Source organism: Scatophagus argus, chromosome 9, assembly GCF_020382885.2.
Source record: "Scatophagus argus isolate fScaArg1 chromosome 9, fScaArg1.pri, whole genome shotgun sequence".
In the NCBI taxonomy this organism is placed as follows: Eukaryota; Metazoa; Chordata; class Actinopteri; family Scatophagidae; genus Scatophagus; species Scatophagus argus.
The window spans coordinates 17,195,969-17,220,189 of record NC_058501.1 but is presented as its reverse complement, the minus strand read 5'-3'; the positions used below and the strand labels follow the sequence as shown (position 1 = coordinate 17,220,189).

The 24,221-nt window shown below is 42.3% G+C and overlaps 1 protein-coding gene across 3 annotated transcripts; it reads left to right on the top strand.

Moving 5' to 3' along the window:
- The first annotated feature begins 217 nt into the window (after nucleotides 1–217).
- chd4b (chromodomain helicase DNA binding protein 4b) lies at nucleotides 218–20,567 on the top strand. Of its 3 annotated transcripts, none has more exons than XM_046399122.1 (40): nucleotides 218–492; nucleotides 798–1,007; nucleotides 1,427–1,551; nucleotides 2,353–2,607; nucleotides 2,721–2,836; nucleotides 2,955–3,054; nucleotides 3,187–3,391; nucleotides 3,589–3,710; nucleotides 3,850–3,973; nucleotides 4,073–4,245; nucleotides 4,868–5,113; nucleotides 5,322–5,525; nucleotides 5,665–5,876; nucleotides 6,241–6,372; nucleotides 6,728–6,827; nucleotides 7,032–7,223; nucleotides 7,670–7,870; nucleotides 8,142–8,279; nucleotides 8,479–8,600; nucleotides 8,692–8,865; nucleotides 9,121–9,262; nucleotides 9,401–9,650; nucleotides 9,765–9,889; nucleotides 9,985–10,077; nucleotides 10,182–10,323; nucleotides 10,887–11,056; nucleotides 11,262–11,451; nucleotides 13,042–13,128; nucleotides 14,106–14,197; nucleotides 14,347–14,480; nucleotides 14,911–15,055; nucleotides 15,164–15,320; nucleotides 16,031–16,113; nucleotides 16,247–16,505; nucleotides 16,589–16,645; nucleotides 16,848–17,015; nucleotides 17,143–17,251; nucleotides 17,743–17,875; nucleotides 18,003–18,198; nucleotides 19,293–20,567. In XM_046399122.1, the coding sequence occupies exons 2-40, from the start codon at nucleotides 944–946 to the stop codon at nucleotides 19,493–19,495; spliced, it is 5,940 nt and encodes a 1,979-aa protein (XP_046255078.1). In that variant the 5' UTR covers nucleotides 218–492; nucleotides 798–943; the 3' UTR covers nucleotides 19,496–20,567. The 3 variants fall into 3 exon arrangements, with proteins under 3 accessions (XP_046255078.1, XP_046255079.1, XP_046255077.1); XM_046399123.1 differs by having other exon boundaries at nucleotides 219–492; nucleotides 11,262–11,439; nucleotides 16,028–16,113; XM_046399121.1 differs by having other exon boundaries at nucleotides 219–492; nucleotides 16,028–16,113.
- Nucleotides 20,568–24,221: the final 3,654 nt, after the last annotated feature.

The window sequence follows — 24,221 nt, the reverse complement described above, 5'->3', positions numbered from 1 at the left end:
GTGTCACCATGACAACGGGGTTGCTAAGGGGGCTGGGACTACTAGTGGAAAGGGGAAGGAGTGTGCATGCAATGAGCTTGGTGCATGCATGTCTAGTAGTGGTAGTGTACGTGCATACGTGCGTGCGCTCGCGCGCGTGGTGGAGGGGGTGGGGGCAGGCTGAGTATTATGGTCTGTCCGTTGCGAGGTAACTATGCAGAGTCCTGTGTGAGTGTGGGAGGGGGGATTATTATGGGATGTCTGCCCCCTTTGTGTGTTTGTGAGGATGTTAGCTAAGCTTTGCCTGTAAGGCTGGGGGAGACAGAAGAGGGGGACGGAGCAACGTGTTTTGGGTCATTGACGGCTGATTTTTTAATTTCGCTGATCAGTGGTTCAGCCAGACTTAATGAATGAACACTAAATGACAACAACTGCCGCACAAACAGTCTGACTTGTGTTAATTCTTGCACCGAGAGAGCACACCTCGACCCGGGACTATAACACACAGCTACAGTAAGTTTCTAATGTGTGAAGGTAGGGTTTCAATGCTTAAACTTTTCTTTGATGAATTGTTTTAACTCGACACTGCGAATTTACCGCTCGTATTTGAAGTAATGATGGATGCCACACTTAACTTCATTCACTCCTGTGGAGAAAAATACCTATCACTGAAAACCAGATAATGTCAAAGCATAGATAATGTACTTATCCAACTTATTTGAGCACGCAGGTGGTCAATTAGATGCAATGAAAATAATAATAAACAAGCAAGGATTAGCTATCAACCAATGCCATTTTTTATTTAATTATTTTTTCAGCACCCACCACCCCCTCCCTTCCTGGACACCCCCGGTCCATTCTCCAACAGTCCCACGTCATTTTCCCTCCTCCCTCGCCGAATGAGGAGCAAGGTTTAGGGGGGATTAATTCGACCAGAAAGAAATAAAATTAAAACGCTGGGAAAATGTCGGGCAGCGAAGATGATAGGGAAGACTTTGGAGGCGCGGAGGAGCACTCACTTCTTCACGGTAAGCTTGCTTTTTCCCTCTGAACAAGGTCCATCTCTCTCTGTCACTTGAGCTCGCCGAGGCTAACGTTAGCTTAAGCTAGCCGGGAGTAGTCGGCTCGGGCCGTCAGTCACTCGCTGCTATAGATTAGCTAGTTAGCTAACTTGTTAAGCAAGTACTGATAGTTATGTTTTTTATTTTTTTAGCCCCTCTTATTCCCTAAAGCCCACACGTGTCTTCGTGAGTGCGGATGTGAACTGTCAAAGTTTCAAAGACAGAACAGACAAGTTTCAACCTGTGCTGTTGTGGCATTCACGGTGCATGTGTGTGTACGTGCGTGCACGGACATTGCCAAGTCGTGCCAGTGCGCGGTCTGTTGGCCTGCAGCAGCTTTCGTTGTTCGCTGTCTTCTCTTACTAATTAAAGCATGTCACCTGCAGGTGAGGACGAGCTGGAGGATGCTGTGTCTGACGTAGACGAAGTACCCAAGTCGAAAAAGAAGAAGAAAGCCAAGAAGAGCAGCCGAGAGAGCAGGAGCAGCAAGAGGCAGAGACCCATCAGAGAGGTTAGTTTGATGTTTTTGCCAGACTTTACTCTTTTACAGGAAACTCCATTGTGTAAGATTCTTCGGAGATTTGACCTGGACTGCAACTGTCAACTCACCACGTGGTATTGCAGCTGAGGGAGTTTACTGCGTCCATACAGTGCACACCAAAACAACAGCAAGGGACCCATTGGAAGTCAGTCGTTTTGAGTTCAGTTTAACAACAGCAGATTCATGGGACCTTTGATTTTTTTTGCAGCCAAATAGTGAGCTGATAGACTGGTTCAGAGTGGGCAGTGAACAGCTGAACAGTTGAATTAATGAATTAATCATAATTTCTGTCCATATATCCTGTTAATAATATGAGGGGTTAGGGTTAAAACAAAAGAGATATGTACATTTCCTGAAGTTTGGGATGCACTACCAGTTATTTTCATTATTGATAATATTACATTCCAAAAATATTTGTAATCAGTAATTATTGCCTAGTATAATTTACCAGGGCCCAAAGTGACACATTCAGAATACTTTTTTCAATGAGAGTAAACTGACATTTTTGCTGTAAGATTAATTGATTATTAAAATTGTTGTCAACTATTTATTTGTCACCGAGCCTGATAGATTAAGGGACTGATTAGTGGTGAACATTCACTGACCAGTGTAGTTTCATGGATGACTTCCCTGTCCCAACAGATTGGCAGATTATTGCAAGAAATCAAAAAAACAAAAAAAACAATACTTAATTCATAATTTATATGGTATATAAAGTGTGTTAGCACCAGTGTCTTATTGTAATTTGCAAAGTGGCTCTTTGTCTTTCAGGAGTTGCCAGTCAGCTCCCCAGAGCACCTGATTGGAATAGAAGCATCAGAGAGAGATGTAGATGAGGGAGGTGTGCGGTCAGAGAGTGAAGGAAGTGATTATGCCCCTGGGAGGAAAAAGAAGAAACGCTCCAGCTCTGCCAAAGATAAGAAGAAAGGAGGTACGGCAGCAGAGAAAGGAGGCTCATGCAGCTCGAAGAGCAAACGCAAAGATCCAGAGCCAGAAGATGATGAGGATGATGACGATGACTGCCAGGTAAAGACTCGTTCAGATTCAATTGCAGAGTGGATACTTAATTCCTTTACAGTTAACATGATAAACTACCCTCCCCATGGCTGTTCTTTTCAACCTCTCTACTCCTGCTTCAGCCTAAAAGCTCTGCACAGCTGCTGGAGGCCTGGGGGATGAAAGACATTGACCATGTCTTTACTCAGGAAGACTATAGCTCCCTCACCAACTACAAGGCCTTCAGCCAGTTTGTCAGGTAAGGAAACTGTTTTTATATTGGCAGTAGATATTGCTGTTTTCTTTGTTATTTAGGAACTATGTATGTAAGATAATAAATATAATGACTGTATTTGTTGTAAATGTTATGTTTTTAGGCCGTTGATTGCAGCTAAAAACCCCAAAATTGCTGTGTCCAAGATGATGACTTTAATGATGGCTAAGTGGAGAGAATTCAGCACCAACAACCCTCTGAAGGTACTGCGATTATACATCATGCTAGAAGTGTGACTTATAAAGAATGAGACTAGTCATTCATAATTGCTGTCATTTTGTGAGTTTGACCGTAGAAAACAGAGTTTCTGAGTCTGTTCTGTGTTACCTCCATAGGGTTGCGCCACTGCCAATGCAGCCCTGGCAGCTGTCAGTGTGGCTGCAGCAGTGGAGAACATGGTGGTGGCAGGGACAGACGGTGGGGCAGAGACCAGTGCTGCTGTTTCACCTGCACCTGCTCCAGCCACTGCTCCAACACCTGCTGCACCCCCAGCTGCCCCGGCGCCTCCACTCCGCAAGGCCAAGACCAAAGAGGGCAAAGGTAAAAGCAGATAAATGTGGAACATGATTGTTAGGCTTGACATGATAATAAATGCGTAAAGATGAAGGTGGCTGTGCAAGAACAAAATAGATTTATTTTTCTTTGTTATTGTGTTTATCATATGAAACCCTACTGTTTGGATATGTAACTACTTAAATTGTTTTCTTGAATACACTTCAATTTCTGTGTCTTCTCAGGTCCCAATGCTCGCAAGAAGTCAAAGCCCACGCCGAAGCCTCCGCCGAAACCCAAACCTAAAAAGGTGGCTCCACTCAAGATCAAGCTCGGGGGCCTCAACAGCAAGAGGAAGCGCTCCTCTGTAAGATACTTTCTGTGTCGTCCTGTTATTCAGTTATGAGGTTTTTGGCCTTTTTGCATTTGGGAACTGAATTATCCTTTTATCAGAATATTGATAATGTCTCTTGTTGTCAGTGTACTCTCTTCTGTTTCTCTGACAGAGTGATGAAGATGAACCCGATGTTGACAGTGACTTTGATGATGGGAGTTTTTCAGTGTCAGATGGCTCTAACCGCAGCAGCCGTCCTAAGAAGAAACCCAAGAGTGCAAAGAAAAAGAAGAAAGGTTGGTCTATTTTATCAGATACAGCAATGGACAAAATGAAGGCCGTGTCCTGTCTCTGTATCTCATTTTCTTTCATTTTCTGTGAACATGTTGTCTCAGTGGAGACAGAGGACGGAGATGGCTATGAGACAGACCACCAAGACTACTGTGAGGTGTGCCAGCAGGGAGGAGAAATCATTTTGTGTGACACCTGTCCCAGAGCTTATCACATGGTCTGTCTGGACCCTGACATGGAGAAAGCACCTGAGGGCAAGTGGAGCTGCCCACACTGTGTGAGTACTGTAAGCTTACCTCTCAGTACTGTGTAGAGGGGGACATTATGTTGTATGTTAGAGAAGACTGGGCCTCATTCCTACAGTGCGAAACAGCAGGGCAAAAATTACACTGGTGGGTAAAATGCTGTTGGAGTGTATTGTTGGAAAGTTCACTGACAGGAGGGTTGATTGTTGGGAAATGTTTAAGGTAATATTAAAAAATCTTTATGTTCTCTTTGTCCTCTTGCCCCCAAACCTTTTGCCTATGTGTCTGTCTGTCCTCTCCTATCCTCCTCCATGCCTCTCACTGTCCCAACCTCCCACCACCCATTTCCTCTTCTTGTTTCTCCCCTCCCACTCCCTCCCTGCCTCTCCACACTGTGGCTCCACGCGCAAATATGCACACGCACGCAATGCACACGCACGCAGTGCATACCCTTCCCTCCCTCCCTCCCTACTCCCGGCACTCTTGAAAATCACCCCACACCCCTCCCTTTTTTTCCCTTTCACTCTGTTCCGCATACCTTCCCTGCCTGTCTGCCTGTCTCTCTCTCTCACACCACACACACACACACACACACGCACACACACACACACTCTCTCTCTCACACTCTGACTCTGTCTGTAATTCTTCCACCAGGAGAAGGAGGGGATCCAGTGGGAGGCCAGGGATGATCTCTCTGAGGCTGAAGGGGAGGATGAGGAAGACAGGAGGGATGAAGGGGTGGAGGAAGAAGACGACCACCACATTGAGTTCTGCCGCGTGTGCAAGGATGGAGGGGAGCTGCTATGCTGTGACACCTGCCCCTCCTCCTACCACATCCACTGCCTCAACCCTCCTCTCCCTGAAATCCCCAATGGAGAGTGGATCTGCCCCCGCTGCAAGGTAAGTGCTGTGCAACGGTGTGTGAGTCTGCGTGTGCGCATACTCGTGGCTGTGCATAGGGATGCGGATTCAGTCTTGTACACGTCTGCAGTATTTTTGATAAACTGACCAGTCAAGTTCCCATTTTAGCACCTATCAGTGTCAAAATGCTTCTGTTCATTAACAAGCATCCTAAATAATTTTTTCTTTTTTTGCTATTTCCTGACAGTGTCCGCCGCTGAAGGGCAAAGTCCAGAAGGTTTTAACATGGCGATGGGGGGAGCCACCTTCCCCTACGCCTGTCCCTCGGCCTGCTGACCTCCCCGCTGATGCTCCTGATCCCCCACCGCTTGTGGGCCGCAGGGAGAGGGAGTTCTTTGTCAAATGGTGCAATATGTCCTACTGGCATTGCTCCTGGGTGCAGGAGCTACAGGTACCACACACTTTGTGAAATCATATGCACCTATAATTGAGAATGTGGAGTTTTCAATGCACTTTGCTCACATGGGCACAAGATGCACACAAACTCAATGGTCTTTTCTTTTTCCTACCTCTCTGCCGCTCCTCCTCAGTTGGAGCTGAACTGCCAGGTGATGTTCCGTAACTACCAGAGAAAGACTGACATGGATGAACCACCGCCTGTGGATTTTGGAGGGGAGGGCGATGATGACAAAAGCACCAAGAGGAAGAACAAGGATCCTCTCTTTGTCCATATGGAGGAGGAGTTTTACCGCTATGGAGTCAAGATGGAGTGGCTGATGATCCATCGCATTCTCAACCACAGGTAGGACACATGACCCATGAAATAGACAGTTCATCTATAAAAACAAGCATACAATAAATTTCATAAATTTTAAAATCACTGTTTTTTAAACATATTTTCTATGTGGTTTTGATAATCATTGCTGTAGTTATTGCCTTAAAGTTTTATCTCCTCCTGTTCTCAGTAATTCATAAAAATGAGAGAGTAATAGTACAGAAAAGTCATAGTAGAAAGAAGGCACATAATTTACCCCCATAAGAAAGATTAGTAAGAATAACGTGTTTGTAAAGAAAATTAATTGTAAGAAGACAATAAAGTGTGGTTAAAAACTCACGAAGAGCAAACTTGTTTAAGGAGATTTCCTGTATGTTCTTTGTCATGCCAGCGTTGATAAAAAGAACAATGTACATTACTTGATCAAATGGAGAGATCTGCCCTACGACCAGTCAACGTGGGAGAGCGAAGACATGGACATCCCTGAATATGATACCTATAAACAGACATACTGGAATCACAGGTATGCAGACATTTACAAAATGTCAAATGTTTTTTTTATATTCTGTGTGTAAAGGCAGTTGAAAGTAGGTTTTAAGATAAGATAAGATGAACTTTATTGATCCCGCAGTGGGGAAATTCACTTGTCGTGGCCGCTCACAAGAACAGAAGAAGAGTGCAAAAAGTGTGCAAAAACAGTTACAAAAAATATAGAGGTAAAATAAATTAACAATTTATGAGGTACAGTAAACACAGTACAATATACAGCTATATACAAGTCCTCATAAGGGAGGAAAAGAGGACCAGGCCATAGAATTATATAGTCTGACAGCAGTGGGAATGAAACAGCAGTCTCACAAACTGTCTTTTTCTTCAAGAGAATTGATGGTAGGTGAGGAGGGCAGACCTGGGAAGAAGCTGAAGAAAACGGTCAAAGTCAAGAAGGCAGAGCGACCACCTGCTAATCCAGTTGTAGATGTAAGTATTTCAAAGCTTTGAACTAAAAATACAATAACTTTCTTGTTTCCAAACACGGCCTAGTCCGTTTCTGCAGTGGACTTATGGAGAATTAAGGATTAAATGGTCCAGCATTATGGTCCATCATATTCCTTTCACAGAATAAAAGTAGCCTGAATCAGGACAGATGTGGAATTGATATTCTTCTTGTTTTCTTCCCTACAGCCCACCATCAAGTTTGATCGGCAGCCCGACTACCTTGACAGCACAGGAGGCACTCTGCATCCGTACCAGCTGGAGGGGTTGAACTGGCTCAGGTTTTCTTGGGCTCAGGCCACAGACACGATCCTGGCTGATGAGATGGGTTTGGGCAAGACTGTGCAGACTGCTGTCTTCCTTTACTCATTGTACAAAGAGGTAAAAACAGTGCATATGACTGTCTTGCCAGAAATCTTTGAGTATTTTTTTGTTATTGGATTCTCAAGAAATGAAAATGAAATGAAATAAGTTTCAGTCAGTGTTAGTGGACTTCAAACAATTGACACACAGTATCTCTGTTTATTAAAAGGGATGGGTTCCAAGTAAGAGTTTTGATCTTAAAGATGGGACAAAACAAATATAGCTTTTAGCATATCTATATTTTATCTTAAAAACTTTGACTGTCGCTCAGGAGGTCGTCAGCTGATCACAGGGTTGCTTTTTTGATCCACATATTGAAGTGTCCTTGGGCAATACACTGAACCCCAAAGTAACATGCTCAGGCCAGCACCTGTAAAGCTTGTTGGATGAAAACACTATCTAGACACATCTATATGAATGACAGCTTTACATGTTAATGCTGACTTCGCCTTTCACTATTACAGGGTCACTCCAAAGGTCCCTTCCTGGTTAGTGCTCCCCTGTCCACCATCATTAACTGGGAGAGAGAGTTTGAGATGTGGGCCCCTGATATGTATGTGGTGACTTACGTGGGGGACAAAGACAGCAGGGCTGTCATCAGAGAGAACGAGTTCTCCTTTGAGGGAAATGCCATCCGAGGAGGGAAAAAAGCATCCAAGATGAAGGTAAGTAAAATGTAGAAAAAAGGAGTAAGAGTAATGATGAAAGTATTTTAACAGTGAAAAACAGTAGTCAGTTAGAATTGTTGTTCTTCTATTAGCTGCACCATTTAAAAAAATATGAATGCTGTCAAATTATTTACAGGTTCAGCTAACAGTTTTAGTTTCTGGCACTGTATTATCAGTAGAAACAAGTACTTGCAGCCCTAATAATTGTCTTCCTCTTTCCTTTTGTTTGACAGCTTACGTAAAGTCTCTCTTTCTCTGTGCTTTACAGAAAGACTCACCTGTCAAATTCCATGTTCTGCTGACATCTTATGAGTTGATTACCATTGACCAAGCTGCGCTAGGCTCCATTGAGTGGGCCTGTCTGGTTGTGGATGAGGCTCACAGACTCAAAAATAACCAGTCAAAGGTGATAACATAGAGGACTTTATTGGAAGTGTTTGTTTATTTTGTGTTTCATGTGTAATTCTGATCACTGCTGTGTTGCACATGCTGTATGCTCTATCTAACGTGTTGTGTTTTTATTATTACATCTGATGCTGAAGTGTGTGCGTGTGTGTGTGTTTATATATATATTTGTCTCTGTCTTTGTCCCTACCTGTCATTAGTTCTTCCGAGTGTTGAACAACTACCCGCTGCAACACAAGCTGCTGCTAACTGGTACCCCTCTTCAGAACAACCTGGAGGAGCTCTTCCACTTGTTGAACTTCTTGACCCCAGAGAGATTCAAGTCAGTAGCCCCGTATATGTGCATACACAGGTTTTTGTGCGTATCCATATATTGTATTTATTTATTTCTGTATTCGTTTTTTTTTCTGCAGTAACCTGGAAGGATTCCTGGAGGAGTTTGCAGACATTGCCAAAGAGGACCAGATCAAGAAACTCCATGACATGCTGGGACCACACATGCTCAGGAGGCTGAAGGCCGATGTTTTCAAGCACATGCCTTCAAAGACCGAGCTCATTGTTAGAGTGGAGCTGAGCCCCATGCAGAAGTACGTCCAGAGTCTATGTGTACCACTACATTTGAACACTTGTTCAATTATGAGAACATATGAAAATTGGGCTACATACTGAAAACCATGGATTGGTGTTATTACGGTAATTTTGGATAAAGTTGAGTTTTAAGCCACAATTTTGAACACTTAATGTAATGTAATGTAATGTAATATATTTTCTTTCGTTTGGTCTCTAAAGTTTCTTTTGACTTTTTTCATTTATTTATTACATTGTTCTTTGTTGTAACCCAGGAAATATTACAAATTCATTCTCACGCGTAACTTTGAGGCCCTGAACACTCGTGGAGGAGGAAACCAGGTCTCTCTGCTCAATGTGGTAATGGACCTGAAGAAGTGCTGCAATCACCCCTACCTCTTTCCTGCAGCAGCCACAGTACGATCCAAGCCTTTTCCCACTCACTTATGTGTGAACAAACTGTTTCTTATGGGGGTGCATGATATACAGAACTGCATCTGTGTACTGAAATATTTAATGCAGTCAGTTTATTCATATTTCTTACTTGGATTGCAGGAGGCACCAAAACTTCCAAATGGCATGTATGAGGGCAACGCTCTGACCAAGTCTTCAGGAAAACTGATGCTACTCCAAAAGATGATGAAGAAGCTGAAGGAGGGAGGGCACAGGGTTCTGATCTTCTCCCAGATGACCAAAATGTTGGACTTGCTGGAGGACTTCCTGGAGAATGAGGGATACAAATACGAGAGAATTGATGGAGGAGTCACTGGCAACTTGAGACAGGAGGCCATCGATCGTTTTAATGGTGAGCCATCCATGTACACGGTTTGTTTTACCTAAAAGCAGCTGCTGTCGTACGCTGTCAATGTTCTAACATTCTTCTTCCCTGTGCTTCTTTTCCTTTTGCTCATCCTTACAGCTCCCGGTGCTCCCCAGTTTGCTTTCCTCCTCTCTACCAGAGCTGGTGGGTTGGGCATTAATCTTGCCTCTGCTGACACCGTCATCATATACGACTCTGACTGGAACCCACACAATGACATCCAGGTATGCTAACCCTACACTTTACATGCTCATCGGTATGTTTTTTTGTGGTAGATTAGATTGATAGGTGATTATGCTGTTTGTTTCATGCTTAACAGGCGTTCAGCAGAGCTCACCGTATCGGCCAGAACAGGAAAGTGATGATTTATCGCTTTGTTACCAAAGCCTCTGTGGAGGAGAGGATCACGCAGGTGTGTGAAAAGGAACACTGCAAGAAATTACACGCCAGTCATGCCGGGATTCTCTGATCACGCGCTCATCGCTTGTTTGTCATCCACCTACATTTCTTTATCAGGTGGCAAAGAAGAAGATGATGCTCACCCATTTAGTGGTGCGACCTGGTCTTGGCTCCAAGACAGGCTCCATGTCCAAGCAGGAGCTCGATGACATCCTCAAGTTTGGAACGGAAGAGTTGTTCAAGGACGAAGTTGGAGATGGTGAGTCAACTGGAACCCACTGCCACGCGCATCCATTTTTAATCATTTATTTTCTATGTTTATCGCCTTTTCCCATAAACATTTCCTGAGCATTAAAAGGCTGGCTAGATAATTTCAGAGTGCTGTGAAAACAAGAGGTGCTACGACTCGTTTGTCCTAAGAACATCAGGGCTCGATTGTGGATTAAAGAAAAGTACATCCTAAATCAGATTTTGGGCCCTTGCTTATTTTATGCAATTCACATTTTTCTGTATCAGCTGTCATGTCAGTTGTAAGCTAATTATGTGTTTGTGTGAGTATTTAATTTTTGTTTTGTTTTTTTTTTTGTTTTTTTTTGTAAAGCAAAGAAAGCTGTCTTTGAATGTCTATAATATCCACTGTTTTGTCAATATACAATTATTAGTTTTGAAACATTTTGCTAACTTTACCACACTGCATATTGGTGGGCTTTGTGAGATAAAGAGGACTCTAACACTGGTTTGAATAAAGACTGGCTCGAGGCTGAACACAGAGAGGGACATGATGTGCTTCCTTCCTTTTTATTTGACTTATCCTGCTTTCAGGGGACAACAAGGAGGATGACAGCAGTGTGATCCACTATGATGATCAGGCAATTGAGCGTTTGCTAGACAGGAACCAGGATGCCACAGATGACACTGAGCTCCAGAGCATGAACGAGTACCTCAGCTCCTTTAAAGTGGCCCAGTATGTGGTCAAAGATGAAGATGATGAGGTATCTTTGTGTCTACAAAGTGTGTGTATGTTTTATAACTTAATATAACTTGATTGTGGTGTTTCCAGACCCAGATCTACAATTGTTGTTCATCTTATTACAGAGACAAGCTTATTTTTTATGCTGAATGGCATAAAACGCTAAATCCACAGGCTGTATGTGCATTCTTACTATATCTCATAGTCATTTCTTTCCTGTTCTAAAGGAGGAGGAGGTGGAAAGGGAGGTGATTAAGCAAGAGGAAAGTGTTGATCCTGATTACTGGGAGAAGCTGCTTCGTCACCACTATGAGCAGCAGCAGGAGGATCTCGCCCGAAATCTGGGCAAAGGCAAAAGAACTAGAAAGCCTGTCAACTACAATGATGGCTCCCAGGAGGAACGAGGTATTAGACAGGGTACAGAACAATATATCATGCAACCTTTTCTTATTGTGTGGGTGCTGTGCAGTGCTGTTGGTGGACTTGTGTTTGTGTGGTGTTGATGTAACGTGGTAGGAGTCCGTGGCATGAAGCTATATGTATAGAAACATGTTAGTTGTGTATTTCAAAACTAAATTTTCTTTCTTTCTTTACATGAAAACAACTTTTCAACATTTACCCCACTAGTGTTTCCAAGTGGTATTGAATGGCATTAATGGCGCCGCTGTTGCAAAGACAACCAGATCGCTAGTGCTAGCAGCCAGAAACAAACATATGTTTGTGTCTTTTGTTTTTGGCTTCCTTGAAGCTCCTGGTTTGTTTTCTGGCTGCTAACTGTAGTTAGCAGCAGAGTTGGCATGGTTACCTCTAGCGGCCTGGCTACTGCCCAAAGCAAGAAACAATCATCAGAAAGAATCCCAATTCGAACTGGAAACTCTGATCTCAGAATGATGATAAAGGCAGTGTAAAACACAAGATGAGGAAGGCAGGTTTGGTTACTTAACTGATGTAGTAAAAGAATGCCACCTCAGTGTCAGTTGTGAACCCTCTCAATTCCCTGTGGTAAGGGGAAACACATATCAACAAGGTAACACAACACCGTAGCTCTCTTTATTGAGGGAATGCAGTCTATTCACTCTCGTTTCATCACAATTTCAATCTTTCCCCCTCTCCACCTTTTTTCCCCCTGGTGTGACTGTGGCACACGTTTTTTCTTTGTAAATTGAGCCTTAATTTTTTCAGGAAAAATCCTGCTCAGTGGCAGGTGAAAGCAAAGTTAAAAGGGCAACAATATAAACACCGGTGGTGCTATTTTTCTGTAGCCAATAGAGTCAGTATTTCTTTGATAATGATAAGTTTAGGCAAACAAAGTTGTCTGTTTACACTTCAAACAGTTTGAACCCGTGGGACAGTTTCATAAAGGAACGTCACAAAGTTGTCTTGGTAATTTTTTCAGTATTAATCCAGACTGCCCGTCTAATCTGGGGTGTAGAGTGATGTATGAAGAGCTGTTTGGACTTCTCCACACTGCAACTGTATAGCAAACTTCTTAATCCTGCTTTATGAGATATACCCACACTAAATAATCAAAATAAGAATGATTGAAATTGTGGGTTGAAGTCCTATTCAAAACAAACCAGCCCAATTAAAGACAAATACCCCCAAACAAGTATTGTTAATAGAATACAACCACTGGCCTAGCCTGTTTGATTGTCACCATGAAGAACAGCAAGGAGCAGCAGCAGATTTTGTAGGAGAGAAAGGAAGTCAGCATGAGACTTCTGTTGGGCCACAGAGGTTTGTGGTTTTACTTGCAAATATTTATCTTAAATGCTTGTTACCAAGTAATACCAAGAAGCATAATGACATACCTACAGCCATGCAAAAATGTGGTTCTGAAGCAGTAGCTCCCCCCTATGGCTAAAAACTTGGTAGACATTAATTTTAAACTCTGTAAGGAATGTGGATGTGCTTTATCTCATATAAATAAGACAATAAGGCAGTGAAGAGTTTTGTCCTATTTTTATTTCCCTCCTCCTCAACATTTCTCTGTCTTTTTGCTTTCAGACTGGCAAGAGGATCAGTCTGACAACCAGTCTGACTACTCGGTGGCCTCAGAGGAGGGCGACGAGGACTTTGATGAACGGAGTGAAGGTAAGGCTCACCATTTTCATCACTGCTCTTACATTAAGCAATAGGTCTGAGTGTACTAGACTGTGCATCTACTCTTAACTTATATTGTGAAGCTATAGATGTTACATTAAATGTAAAGATGTTGTCTGAAAATAGTCAAGATCTATTTAAGTTTCTTGCAATTCTTGAGATCTTCCTGTTACTAAGGAATCTCTGCTGCTTGAGGCCCAGTCTTGTCATACACTAACACCCTTCAAACCACCTTTACAGATGCTTATTCAGATTCAGATGAAAGCTATGATATCCTCATTGACAACATCTACAGCAACTCAAAAAACAGCACTTGTCACTGCATCATCTGCTTCGGGCGTAATGAGGCAAGAAAAGACAGAAAGAAAAAGGAAGAAAAGAGAAGGAAAAAAAAACAAAGAAACAGGAAGAACAGAGAAAAGAAGGAAAAAGCAAAGAAACAGAATGAAAAATAACAATCAATTTGCACTTGTGTTCATGTTAGCTGTTAATTGTTTGAAAATGCACTGAACACGGTTTGTTTGATTATTTCAGAACACACTGTTCTCTTATATTTATACTATTTCTTTAAGTTGATATACATGTAATTTATTCTGCAATTCCTTTATGTTGTTTTGTATTGATTGTATTTTGGTTTTGCCTAATTATGGCTTTGTTACTGTCATTAAATTTCCATCATGTGAAATGTACCCTAGAATACTGCTTTCAGTTGTAAATGTTCTGAAAGCTTTACGCTTCAAGAAGAAGCATTTTATGTAGAAGTGCCAAGAGATTGTGAGGAGGGACAGACTCAGCAGGATCACACTGTGCGGTGATGAGCTGTAAGTGGAGCAACTTCACAGAGCAACTTTAGGACGCTAAGAACACACATGGCGATACGTCAAAATCACATCTCTCTCTTTTGCTTTTCAATTGTCATGGTCTCAGTGAAACGTTACTGAATCTGACTGTGTTTCTTTTGTTTTTAGCTAATGCCCGCAGACCAAACCGTAAAGGACTGAGGAATGATCGGGACAAACCTCTGCCTCCGCTGTTGGCCAGGGTGGGCGGAAACATCGAGGTGATTTCACAGGGTTGAAAAATTTGTCAGCTCAGAAAGAGGACCAGTGATAAATGCCTTGAAAATGACTTATTTTCAAATGCCTTTTCCCTGTACTTTCTGTTATTTCTTTTAAAGCATTTGTAAACTTGTTTTTTTTACTTTAACAGGTTTTGGGCTTCAATGCACGTCAGAGGAAGGCTTTCCTGAATGCCGTGATGCGTTATGGGATGCCTCCTCAGGATGCTTTCACCAATCAGTGGCTGGTCAGAGACCTCCGAGGGAAGTCTGAGAAAGAATTCAAGTGAGTCTCAACGTGACATTTCTTTACTTGCTTGGATGTTGAACCTCAGTACTTCCTTGGTTTTGTTACACAAAATGTGTCTGTAGCACAGAATATCAAAGAAGTATTTGTAATTCTTTCTACTTAATCTTCGGTCAGAGAGTTTCTGATTTAAATCTTCTGTTCTGATTTAAAAGTTCTGTCTGTTTATTTCTTTTTCATTCATCTTGGGTTTGGGTTGTGTTTCTACAAGTTAGATTTGATGACACACAGTACAGAACATTGTGTATCTTCAAGTTTAGAGACCAGAACTCAGGTACTGTTTTAGCAATATAACAACTCAGCAGCTTTTTAGCACACATGAAACTGGTGTATTTTTGATTTTGCAGTGAATTTTCCTAATGTATTTATTGTGGCATCCTTCCACTCTTTTCTTCTCACGTGTTCGTAGGGCCTATGTGTCTCTCTTCATGCGACACCTTTGTGAGCCAGGAGCTGATGGAGCTGAGACCTTTGCAGATGGTGTCCCACGTGAGGGTCTGTCACGGCAACACGTGCTCACCCGTATTGGTGTGATGTCGCTTATAAGGAAGAAGGTGCGGTTTACCAAATCAAAAAGAAACTGTACAGAATATATTGAGATAACACAAGTGTTTTTGTTTTATTGGAGTTATGGGCTCATAGGTTCACATGTTGATTCACAGGTTCAGGAGTTTGAGCATGTGAATGGTCAGTGGTCGATGCCCTGGATGGCAGAGCTGGAGGAGAACAAAAGGGCTGCAGCTTTGGCTGCAGGTGAAGACCCAAAGACTCCCTCAACTGGGACCCCTGCTGACACACAGCCCAACACTCCTATCCCAGGTACACACACACACACACTCTTACTTTCTTACAAGGTAGAAACGATCACCACAGTCGGATAATGTCATTTCAGCTTCATGATGCTCATAATCTACCTAAACTAAAGAAACTTTTAGCATGAAAGCCATCTTACAAATATACTGTATCCTGTATGTTGTGACACCTGTATTGATGTGGGGACCCTTTGACAAGTGAGGTGCATTTCCTTTATTTTTCCTTCAATATGAACTCTTAAGTTTAAGTTTTAAGGTTCACATATGTAACCCTGAAATAACCCTCCAGGGTTAACGGTTTGTTTCTCTGTTTCTGTTTAGTACCGAATAATTTTCTGTTATCTCTTAGTGTCTGCTCAGGCCCAAATAGAAATGTTTCTATTGAAACAAACAGAGTATAATAGAGCATAATCTTAATAGAGTAAAATATCAGTGTAAGATTTTATGATTACACTGAAGACTGGGAATGATGTCCTGGTGTATTTGTGACAGGAGAGGATTACTTTCATTTCATTTCATTTCATCATAAACAAATACTATTTTGTGTTCACTTCTTTGGAAAAGTGTTTGACATAACTGCAGGTATATCTACGTAAAAAATAGCTTAAGGAAACATAAGTGGACCCAAGTTTTTGTTGTTTGTCCTTAGATCACTTGCTACTCAAATAATTTGTTTAGTAATTATTTTTTGTCATATGTGTTCTGATTTGTCAGAAGATTTGTCTAAATCAGACGACAAGGAAGATATGAAGAAAGAGGCAGAGGATGGCAAAGGAGCAAAGAAGGCAGAGGATCCAGAAGTAAATTCTTCTTTTATATCTATCTCACCCATTTTTGGTGCCAGTACAGTAAAACAAGTTTTGAACTGCAACATTATACTTGAATTTGCAGATTTTTCTCATTTGAAAGTGATTCCCCCCTTCTCTCCCATAGATTATCGAAATCCCAGATGAGTCTGAGAAATCCCCCATCTGTGAAAACAAAGAAGGAGAGGTAGACTCTACAGCAGGAAAGGAGGAGAAAGAGAAGGAGACAGGAAATGGAGATGAAGGCAAAGAGAAGGAAGCCGAAGACATGAGCCAGGAGAAAGAGGAGAAGGACAAGTCTTCAGATATGGAAAAGGACACTGCTGCTGAGGTCAAAGGTGAAGGTGCTGAGGGCAAGATGGATTCAGAGGAGGACAGGCCAAAAGGTGAGGCAGGGCTCCACACTGTTTTCCACTGGGTCTGGTTTCCTTTATTTCATGTCATTCTGACAGCACTTCTCTTATTTCAGCTGAAGAGGGAAAAGATGAAAAGATGGACACCAGTTCGCCAGGAGAAGAGAGGAAAGGTATTTATATGTCAATATACACTCGCGCACACTTGGAATGGAATGCAGTGAAAGTATGGAGATGTCATCAGTAAATTAATTAGATGAAACTAAATGTCAAAATGTAAATACGCACCAGAAAATTTTAATTAATTGCATTTTACCCTCTCCATAACACATAATGCGTTTTAAACTTTGTTACTGACATGTTTCTGTCTTGCAGAGCAAAAAGAGGAGAAAGACGGTGTGAAAACAGACGAGTCTGGCAAACTGCAGAACGGGGAGAACACCAAAGAAGCAACAGCTGTGCCCGTGGTTAACGTCAGTGAAGAGAAGAAAAAAGCCACTAAGCAGAGGTTCATGTTCAACATTGCTGATGGAGGATTCACAGGTGGGGTCTCACACACACACGCACACACACACACACGCACACACACACTTCCCTCTCGCATTCTTCTCTCTTTTCTTCTTTTTGGATTCTTTCTTTTGACCTTTTACCTCTCTGTCCTGCTTTCCAGAGCTTCACTCTCTGTGGCAGAATGAAGAGAGGGCAGCCACCGTCACCAAGAAGACTTTTGAGATTTGGCACCGTCGCCATGACTACTGGTTGCTGGCTGGCATCATACAGTATCCTTTTAAGTCGAGACTTTCTTAAAAAAAATCGATTCTGTAAAAATGTAATAATGTGCAGCCAATTCTGGTTCTGCATTCTTACATGTGAATATTTCCTGGTTTTTTTATGGCCATTGGAATAGAAAGTTCATTATCTTTGGGTGGGGGGCATTGGCTCAACAAAACAAGCATTTAGAAAGGGTTAGCTTTTGGTTTTGGCTGCTGTTGTTATCTGCCGTGCCTCATTCTCAGCCATTTCTGTCTTTTATTATCACTCCAAATTATGCAGTAAGGGACTTTTTCAAAATAGAGGAAAGTTCATTAATTTTTTACATATAGGAATATTTTTATTGTGTGTTACTTGACCACATCCCGAACTTATCCATGCATGATGATCAGTGCTTACTGTCCTTAATATTTGCTAGAGATAAAATTGGCATATTATAATCCCCACAAGATCCTAATAAGATAATAGTGTTGTTGCACTTGACCGTGATGTCTCTCAGACACGGCTACGCTCGGTGGCAGGATGTGCAGAACGATGTGAGGTTTGCCATCCTCAATGAGCCCTTCAAAGGGGAGATGAGCAGAGGAAACTTCCTGGAGATCAAAAACAAGTTTCTGGCCCGCAGGTTCAAGGTGAACTAAGCAAGCACACTACTGCTATGTGTGTGTTTGTGTGTGTGTGTATGTATGTGTGTTTGTCTGTCTCAGTTTCTATCCGATTTCACCAGGCAAGTTGTGTCTGTTTTTATTGCCTGTATAGTTATTAGAACAGGCATTGGTGATTGAGGAGCAGTTGCGCAGGGCGGCTTACTTGAACATGACGGAGGACCCTGCCCACCCCTCCATGGCCCTCAACACTCGCTTCAGTGAGGTGGAGTGTCTTGCAGAGTCCCACCAGCACCTCAGCAAGGAGTCCATGTCTGGAAACAAGCCTGCCAATGCAGTTCTGCATAAAGGTAAAACATATGGAAGATCAAAAGAGATGGGTACTGGAAAAATTTCTTTATAACCTGGAAAACATACAGATTGCTCATCCTTTGTTCAGATGTTGGCAGGAATTGTTTTAAATATTCTGTACTGTCATCTCACAATGAGAGGCCTTTAGCTTTAATGAGAACAATCAATTGCATCCAAACCAAATGATGCCCAAGCTTTTTCCCAAAACTGAAACTTAATCATGGGCTATGGGCCTAAAGCAACTAATGTTTGTATTACATTATATTGTTCAGATACAAGATGGTTTTGGGTTCCCAAGTTCCCTTAATTAACTGACTTTCTGCACAAGGTGTCACTCCTAGCCGTTGTGGTCAGGTTGTGAAAATCCTACACATTTAACTAGCATTTTTACCTCACTAAAAATAAAACTGCATTTTTTCTTTCCCTCCACTAATATTTGCTAAGTCAGATTAAACCTCATGGCAGATCAACTCTGGGTCACGGGCCCCATTTTGGGAAGCCCTGTCCCTAATTTTTGGGTTCCGATTGTGGTTGTGCAGATGCAGCGCTGCAGTTAAAAATACACCAGCTTTCACATTTGAAAAAGGACAATTTCAATTAATCTGCCGATTATTTTCTTTATTAATCAAGCAACCATTTAACATGTCAGAGAGTATTGAAAAATTCCCTTCATGTTAACCCAGAATCTAAGTTGTCTTCTTTAAGTGCTTATTTTTATCAAGAAGTCAAAACACAATTATGTTCAGTTTACAGCAGTAAGAAACAGAGAAAAGCAAAGCTGGCACCACCAAATGTTTTTTTGTTTGAAAAATGGACTCAATGATTAATCAATTGTCAAAATAGTCAGCAGTTACTGCCTGCTGTATGAGCACCAGTGAAGGAGAGATGCAGCTTAGCTTGACTGTAGTGAATGTACATACATTGTCAGTAAAATGTCTCATAAAATGCTAGTTGTTAGTGTAATTAACTTTGCCTGGCCGAATTTGACCTCAGGGAAACTTAAAACTAAAAGATGTCGATTTTGAATCCTCAGTCATTCATTTAGAATATGACGGCGTTTTTTTTGTAGCTCATTGACGCGTTGTATTTCCAGTTCTCAAACAGCTTGAAGAACTGCTGAGTGACATGAAGGCTGATGTCACTCGTCTCCCCGCGACCATCGCCAGGATACCCCCCGTCGCTGTGCGGCTGCAAATGTCTGAGAGGAACATCCTCAGTCGTTTGGCCAGTCGAGGTCCCGAGGTCACTGCCCAGAGCCAATCGCAGACCTCGCAGCAGATGCAGGTGCCGCGCTGACCAATCACCTCGCACTTCTCACTCTCGCAGACTGAGTCCAGTCGCTCTCACCTCACCGCCATGTAGCAGACGTCCTCCCCCTCAACCGCCATGTACAGTACAGTCAGGCTAGTCCTCCTCGTTCTGCACCCACAACCCATTTCCAGACTCAGAAGAGCATCACGTGCTGCTGGATTTGAAAAGACTGGAACTGTAGCTCTAAGATGGGAGTGAATGGAAGAAACACTTCTTTCTACGGCAGGCTAGAGACAAGTCTTTCTCCTCCACTGGGATTCAGATTTAACTCCTGCATCCTGAGCACTGTTAACCTGCAGGAAACTCCACTGACCTGTCCTGTTCTGTCTTCACAGCAGGGTCAAACATGTATATGTAACTGTATGTAACGTGAAGCTGAAGAAGCTAGACAGGAGGGGAAGCAGCATGTTTGGAGTATACTGGTGCTTTGTAGTAAATTTTGGATTATTAAAGAAGTCAAGGGATTTTATTGTGCTCATTTTCACCTTTAGAAAATTGTGAAACTTTTTTTTTTTTTTTTAAGTTACTCAACTCTGTTGTCCTCACGTTTGTATGTGTGTGTGTGTGTGTGTGTGGAGAGAGTGAGAGTGAGTGTGTGTGTGTGTGTGTGTTTCCTGTATGAACGTATAAAATAGGGCATATTATTGTGCACCTCTACTGCAGAATGCTCATGACACTGAGAGACTGTTACTGTCACTTTTCTATCAGTCTGTCAGGTCTGTTACCTCCCCCTGCGTCCTTACCCTCCATCCCACCCACCACGTGACCCGATCCAGGATCATCTCTCGCCCCAACCAGCACCTTGTCATTCCTAACTGCGCCACATATTTGCTCCTTCAAAACTCTCCTGTGTTTGCCCGAAATACGTTTTTTCAATAGCTCCACAGCTTTTAGGTACATGGGATGGTTTTGAGAACGATGGCAATCTTAATTTAATTTCTTACTGTCTGTTGTTAATGTTGTTTTACGTTATTGAATATTATTATTATGATTACCACCTTGTTGTTTTTAATCATTGTTGTTTGTTTTTATGGACTACAATAAAAAGTCAACAGTTTTTCAAGGTTTTTTGTCAGTTTTTAAGCAGTTTGGTTTCCACCATTTTGGCTCAGAATGAGCAACTGGACCTCCAGAGGATGAATCCTACTGACTCTGGCGATGTTCTGCCACCATGAGGTTCACACTTCCTACAGATGTTGATGCTCCCCCTCAAGATGAATTGTACTGACTTTCCTGATCATTTTTCATCCAGCACTACCATCAGGTAAAATTTCTGTTTGGCAAGTGCTTCAGTTTACACCAAATGTAAGCTAAAACTAATTATAAATTCCATCAGCCTCAGCTGTACTTGCGGTGCTTTGTGTAAAAGTATCCCCATTCCTTTTGCACATTCCTCAAGGCAAAACTGTTCCAGCTCCTGCAAGTCGGATGGGTTCCGCTGGTGAACAGCACTCTTCAACTCTGACCACAGATTCTCAGTTGGATCGAGGTCTGAGCTTTGATTAAGCCATTCCAACATTTAAATGTTTCCTCTTAAACCACTCGAGCGTTGCTTTAGCAGCAGGCTTAGGGTCATTGTCCAGCTGGAAGGTGAACCTCCGTCCCAGTCTCAAATCACTGGCAGATTGAAACAGTTTTTGCTCAAGAATATCGCTGTATTTAGCAACATCCATCTTTCCCTCGATTCTGACCAGTTTCCCAGTCCCTGCTGCTGAAAAGCATCCCCACAGCATGATGCTGCCACCACCTTGTTTCACTGTGGGGATGGTGTTCTTGGGGTGATAAGATGTGCTGGGTTTGCGCCAGCCATAGCGTTTTGCTTGGTGGCCAAAAGGTTCAGGTTTAGTCTCATCTGACCGGAGCACCTTCCTCCACACATTTGGGGAGTCTCCCACATGTCTTTTGGCAAACTCAAAATGTTCTTTCCTATTTTTACCTTTGAGGCATGGCTTTTTTTTTTTCCTGGCCTCTCTTCCATTAAGCCCAGCTCTGTGGAGTGTACGGCCTGTTGTGGTCCTATGGACAGATACTCCAGTCTTTGCTGTGGAACTCAGCACTGGTTGACTTTGGTCTCTTTGTTCCTGTCTGATTAATGCCCTGCTTGCCCGGTTTGTGAGTTCTGGTGGGCGGCCATCTCTTGGTAGGTTTGTTGTGGTACTGTGTTTTTTTCCATTTGATGATGATGGATTTGATGGTTCTCCATGGGATCATCAAAGATTTGGATTTTTTTTTTTTTTTTAATAACCCAACCTTGACTTGTACTTTTCAACTTTGTCCCTGACTTGTTTGGAGAGCTCCTTGGTCTTCATGGTGTTGTTTGGCTAGTGGTGCCTCTTGCTTAGTGTTGTTGTAGCCTCTGGGGCCTTACAGAAAAGGTGTGTATATACTGACAGATCATGTGAGAAATAGGTTGCTCAACACAGATGGTGATGAACATAATTAACATTCTGCTACATTATCATCAGCGTGTCATGTTGTCGTTGTAAGCAGGTTAACATTTAGCTCAAAACACCACTGTGCCTAACTGCAGCCTACTGACTGTATATGAACATCTTCATACATGTCAATGATGCAGCCTCACAGGGCAACTGACATGGCTGCAGATTTCCTTCAAAATAAAGCACCCGTATGTACAATTGGGTGATTAATTAAATGAAGCGAAACGTTTAACGGTAGTTTGTGCACTGTTTTAGTCCTAATCTCCCCAAATGATGTTGAACTGGATTGAGAGCTGGTGCCTGAGGTATAAAGCTTTATGGAATTATTAGGCCAATTAAGCCATTTGTTATATTTTTGTTTATGTTTAATTGGTCAAATATATTTTTAAGGCATAATTATGTGGATGCTTGATTCCAGTATCAGTTTCAGTGAAGTAGCCATATCTGCTCAAACTAAACAAATGGTAGGAAGAAAGGACATGAAGAGTGTGAGGTACTTTGCATGCGAGCCTGAAAAGATGAGGTGGAATTTACATGGAGGCAAATGGTGATTTTTTTTTTTTTTTTTTTTTTTTTTTTTTTTTTTTTTTTTTTTTAAGCAGAAAAGCAGGAGAGCCATTGCACATGGAAGGGGTCATGGGTGGGGTGGGGGGAACAGGAACAGGAACAGGCACATTTTCTCTGTTAGATAGTTGGGTAATTAAGAAAATTAGAGTAAATTGCTGGGCTGGAAGATTGGCTGGGCTGGTAATGAAGCCTGATATCTTATCATGAGAAAGAGCGATGGAGGCCAGGGAGGCTGGGTGAACACAGGAAGTGAGAGGAAGGAGAGCTAACTTGGACGGGAGAAATGCAGTATATATCTGCTTCCAATGTAACCTGACTCTTTCTATGAGTTGTTACTGATCACCATCACAGACAGCATCACAGAGGAGAGGCTGGATTCCACCCATCGCATCCTGGTGCAGAAGATTGCCAGACTGCCAGTGAGTTCCTACAATGTCTCGGAGGTGAGTGTCTTTTGTTTTATTTATTTTATATTATTTATTTATTTATTTTTGGTGTGTGTGTGTGTGTGTTGCTTCTCAGCTTTGTCTCCAGGCCTTGTAAATGTTCTGGTCTTTGTTTGACGTCTGCTTTGGTATTAACACTAATGTTGTCAATCTTTAGCTCGTGAATCCCACGATTGGCTTCTGTATGTGTGTTTTAATGCGACTCCAGATACAGATATAATATTTACAAGCAGTTGGCTTTCACTCGTATAAATCCAAGTTCAGCCCTGCGATTGACTGGCGATCAGTTGAGAGTGTACGCCGCCTCTTGCCTGTAGCCTGCTGGGATAGGCTCCAGCTCCCCACAACCCTGACAGGTAAGCGGTATAGAAAATGAATGACTGACTAAATTCAAGTTTAGGGGTGGGTGATATTCTGTCACAGTTTATGTAATATGTTACAATATACATCCTGATATGCTCTGTTCTGGAGAGGGGGTGTGCAGAACAGCATATACAATAAGTTCCTCTGAAGGGACACAATTTGATGCATTGCAAAAGTCTTGTGTGTTGCAACACTCAGTGACCAAATCCTGGAAACATCTTTGTCTTGATTGTCACATTGAGGCTGTGAGAAAAAACAAAACAAAACAAAAAAAAAACTGTGACTGTTTGGGTGTGTGTGTGTGTGTGTGTGTGTGTGTGCGCGTATGAAGCTGAGAGATGAAGTTCTGTTGTGTCAGAGGGGAAGAGGAGTTTCTATTGTTAGCACTGTTAACATGAGCCTGTGAAGAGAATAATGCAAACTGCAATAAGTTAACCACGATGAATGACACCTGCAGTGCTGCTCGTGTGCCTGCATTTGCGTGTGTTGAGAGCACTGGGGGTGGGGCTACAGCATGCTGTAGTTTCTTCCACTTATTCTTCACTTTTTGATCTAAGTCCAAACAGCCGCTGTCAGCTTTCTTTCGCATCTGCGCCAACGCTAAAAATATCAGAGCTTACTGTTCGCATTTAATAGCTGACATACTATATTTTCCACAAAATTCAAATATCTCCTCTGAAACCGCAGAGTAGGATTTGCAAGTTAAATCTAAATTGTTTGCTTCACAGGTTTGAAAATGCTGATCTTATGTGTTTGTGGCGTATGTGTAAACATGTTTGCAGTGCAGCCAAGCCTTCCTTATGGTGCAGTGGACTTGTTTTGCATTATGGGCAAACTGGTGTCTCTCTCAAGCCTCCATTTGCTTCCTGTGACACCAGGGATTTAAATTAAAACACA